At 38.9% G+C, this 4,012-nt stretch overlaps 1 protein-coding gene across 1 annotated transcript; it reads right to left on the bottom strand.

Moving 5' to 3' along the window:
* Positions 1-1,868: 1,868 nt before the first annotated feature.
* Positions 1,869-3,607, bottom strand: LOC121917725 (leucine-rich repeat, immunoglobulin-like domain and transmembrane domain-containing protein 2; the record flags this gene model as incomplete). The annotated part of the gene is made up of 2 exons (XM_042443847.1): positions 3,492-3,607; positions 1,869-2,650 (listed from the first exon to the last, which is right to left on the bottom strand). Coding segments are annotated over exons 1-2 (898 nt in total), but the record flags the coding sequence as incomplete, so codon positions are not given.
* Positions 3,608-4,012: the final 405 nt, after the last annotated feature.

The raw sequence follows: 4,012 nt of genomic DNA, 5'->3' as shown, positions 1-4,012 counted from the left end.
TATCTAAAGAGCATAGTATAACTGGTAATAGTATCTAAAACTATTTTGAAATAGTTGTTTTAAGTCTGTTTTTAAAATATTTTATTTGTGCACTTAATTTTTTTATCCATTATACACTGCCCTGGTTGGCTGAAGAAATAAATATATCTTCTTCAAAATTTGTAAGTTAAGGTTTTTTCCCCCCTCTTGGGTCAATAGGATTTTAAATCAGGAGAGCAACAATAATTCATACAGCTTGGCAACTTCTCCTGCATAAAGCAAAAATAGTATGGAGCTCCTCCCATTATACTACAAACTTCCTTTATTCCCTGTGAGGCAGGACTGGGGAACAGGTAATCCTCTAGATGTTCTTGGACCACAGCTGCCATCATTCCACACCACTGGCTATTCTGGCTAGGGCTGTATCATGGTCACTATATATGATAACTGATGATCAAGGTGGATGTTATGAAGAAAGCAAGCAAATATTATCACAAAGGTGAAATTGTATCACCCTCCAGATGTGATTAGTTTGCAACTCCCATCATTCCTAGCCATCATAGACAGTGATGTTAAATATTGGGAATTGCAGCCCAAAAATATCAGGAAGACCACATGTTCCCCAGCCCTGCTCTGTTGTCTATGTATCCAACCAAGTTTAATGTTTCTAGTAGCAACCATCTGAGTGACCTGATAATTGCCAGAAAATCCTATGGGAAAATATAGCATGCATTGCTTATTGAATTTGTGTATCTATTTTACAATTTTTATTATTATATTTTTATTGTATTTTTCTCTTCAGATAAACTTGGAAGTAGCTGAACCAATATGTTCTGATCTGTCAAGAAAACTGGCTGAAGCAAGTTAAAGAAAATGGAAGCCCCCTAGAAAGCTATCTGAGAAAGTTCCAAGCAATTTTGCCAAGGTACTATGGCTGAAAAATTATAATTAAGTTTCAATTTTATTGACACTAGCACTAATTTTAATATTCAGTTCTAACATGCACAATGAGAGTAAATTTGCAACTTGGGAGAACAGTAATATTTTTAAGTAGAATGGGCACAATGTAGTACAAGGTAGCCATAACTATGAAAGCGATGGAAGCAGGCTTAATTGTGATTAACATGGCTCCCTTTGATTTTCATTAGAGTTAGTTGTGGGTCATTTGTGTTGGATGATGCTTAACTGCCACAGTGTAGCCTAGTGTTAAATATGCTGGCTGGAATTAAGTATGGGACTTATGTCAGCTACATGTGTGGAAAGTAGAATTGAGCAGTTTTGCAGTGTTCACATTCACTTAGGGACTGCTGTGACATTACTCCCTATGGGCATCCATTGCACAATGGCAAATGACTGATGTGCCATGGCCCAAAGTGGAAAGGGTACTGATGTGCATCTGAGAGCTGGCTAGGAAATGCCAGAGCACAACATAATGAGCCCAGCATGCATCAGAAGTGGCCCATACCCATCAGAAGAGCCTGATGGCAATGGGACATGCTTCCTGGTGCTTTGATATGCATCTTCACAGTTCAGTAACAGGAGTTCATTGCACCTTTTGGTTATGAAGGTTTGGTCATGAAACCACCTGATGATTCTAACACAGTCCTTTATCAGTAATGGAACTGTGTTGATTCTAATCATGTAATGCCTCATGACTATGTTTGAGGCTTTCCCAACCTTTATTTTCATTATTGGCAACCCAGTCAACCAAAGAGGTAAAATATTTGCTCCCACTGAACCCAATGGACTTTTATCAGTTTAAAAGGTATATGGAGCAGCCTCTAATTAGTAGTTCAGGAGTGGGAGAGTAGAGAGATTGTCAGCCTTTATGACTGTAAAACAGAGACCACTGTTTGCCCTTAAATAGCTCACCAATGAATCATGCTTACCATTAAATCCTCGTAGGTGTTTTAGCGTGTAGGTCCACCAGACTACTGGGGAAGGACTGGCCTGCACCAAACAAGTCAAAGTAGCATTGAGTCCAACTAGCACGGTCACATTTGACTCAAGGAGAGATACTAAGGGCTTTGTGCAGCTATTCAACTCCACTTCATGGAAATATTTGCCTGCCCTAAATTTGGGACTTGAACAAGTTAAATAGGAATTCATCAGAATGATTGGTGGGCTGATTGATTTGATGAAGTGGACAAACCCACGCAGGCGACAGTCACATATCCAAGGGTTATCGTGCAAGGCCAAGACTGCGTTGGAAATAGCTTCCACCTTCTTCTCCAGCTGCTGGGTTTTTTGGTACACAGGCCAGTTATAGAAAACATCCTTGGAGATGACAGTAAGCTGATTGGAAGATAAGTCTAAGTAGGTCAGGTTAGGCAGATAGCGGAGGGCATGTTCCGGAAGGACATCAAGCCTGTTGTGCTTTAGATCCAGTATTTTTAAAGCCTGGGTGTCTTGGAATGCTGTCCATGGTACTGAACTCAACTTGTTCCCCTGCAATCTCAGCTCAGTCAAATTCTTCAGGTACTCCAGGCTTTTTAGATGCATGACTGTGATGTTATTAAAGTTAAGCCAAAGATATTGCAAGGCACTAACATTAACAAATGACCCACGAGGCAGTTCTGTTAGGTGAGAGTTTTCTATTCTAATTTTTTTGATATCTTGAGGGATGTCTGCTGGGATCTTTCTCAAAGATGTAGACATGCAAAGCAAACTCCTAGAATGTAAATCAGCAAAGTTAACATATTGCTTTTATGGATTGTCCATTCAGTTTTAATTCATTGAGCAGACTGTGCCCTAGATTGACTGCAAAGTAGACTTTGGGGTTTTTTTTATTTGTTTGTTTGCAAAGTGGCTTTCCTCTTTACAGAAAAAAGAGTCATCTAATGCCCTAAAGATTAACAAGTGTGATTTAACATTAAGCTTTCATTGGCTGCAGTCTGCTTCATCGAAAGTGGTTGAAATCCACAAAACTTTAACAAAATGATAAACAAAATTTGTTAGTTTTTCATGTGCCACAGAACTCTTCATCATTTTTGCTACAACAAACAAGCATAGCTAGTCAGTAGATTTTTTTAGAGGGAGGAGTTTTACAAACTTTGTAACAATGAATTTTATTCATTTTCATCTTACTAGTCATAAAACCTATGCAAAAGCGCTTTATAATGGTTATTAGCATAATATCCTAATGCTCTTACTGTTATAGGAAAGTAGTCATACTTTTACACTAAAAATCAACTTGAAACCAAACAGAATACTTTTTAAAATACTGGAAGTACTTGGCACAATTGAAAGCAATGGAATGGAGTATGCTGCTCAGTCCAATACATATTTATTCAGAAGTAGGTTTTACTATATTTACTGCAACTTACATTCCCGCAAGTCTGCATGTGATTTACTTCGGGAATTAATATATATCCCATTCATTCCATGATTAAAGTTTGCTGAGTTGTCCCTGGTGTCACCATTTCCATACATGGTACTACTCAATATAAAGAGACTGCCAGCAAACAGAGACCTCTCTAAGCACTTTCCCAAGATGTTTGCAATATCCTTACCTTCCAAAGTTATCATTGGAACAGGAGCATCCTGTGACACAAGATGAAATCGCCAGATTTGTCCCATAAAGGAAGAGAAGAAAAAAGAGAAGAAATATGTGATGCACGAGGGCCATATTCTTCTGTGAGTAAACAGATTGCTGGTCTTGCAACAGACATAACAACAGCCTCCAACGAGCAAATCCTATTAAGAGTAATCTTTCTTGATGCAGAAGTGGCTGCTTCTGAAGGCAGGGCCAGTTTTTAATGAGCTATGTGCATGTTGAGCTATGAGCTATGGTGCTGCTCCAGGAAGTCACAGGCAGCTCTCTTTAGGTAGCTATGACCCTGTCCCTAAGCAATGGTGAGCTTTAACTCAACCAATGAAATCAAAACATACTCAGGGAAATTAGAATGTATGTCTAGCCAGGATGTCACTGCTTCAAATCACATGTCACAATGGCCCAAAACACACAGCAGAAATAATCCAGTCTGAGACCACCTTAATTGGCCTGGTTCAATGCTAGGGAATTCTGGAAACT

Source organism: Sceloporus undulatus, unplaced genomic scaffold (assembly GCF_019175285.1).
Source record: "Sceloporus undulatus isolate JIND9_A2432 ecotype Alabama unplaced genomic scaffold, SceUnd_v1.1 scaffold_402, whole genome shotgun sequence".
In the NCBI taxonomy this organism is placed as follows: domain Eukaryota; kingdom Metazoa; phylum Chordata; class Lepidosauria; order Squamata; family Phrynosomatidae; genus Sceloporus; species Sceloporus undulatus.
This window is presented reverse-complemented; position numbering and strand designations above follow the sequence as displayed.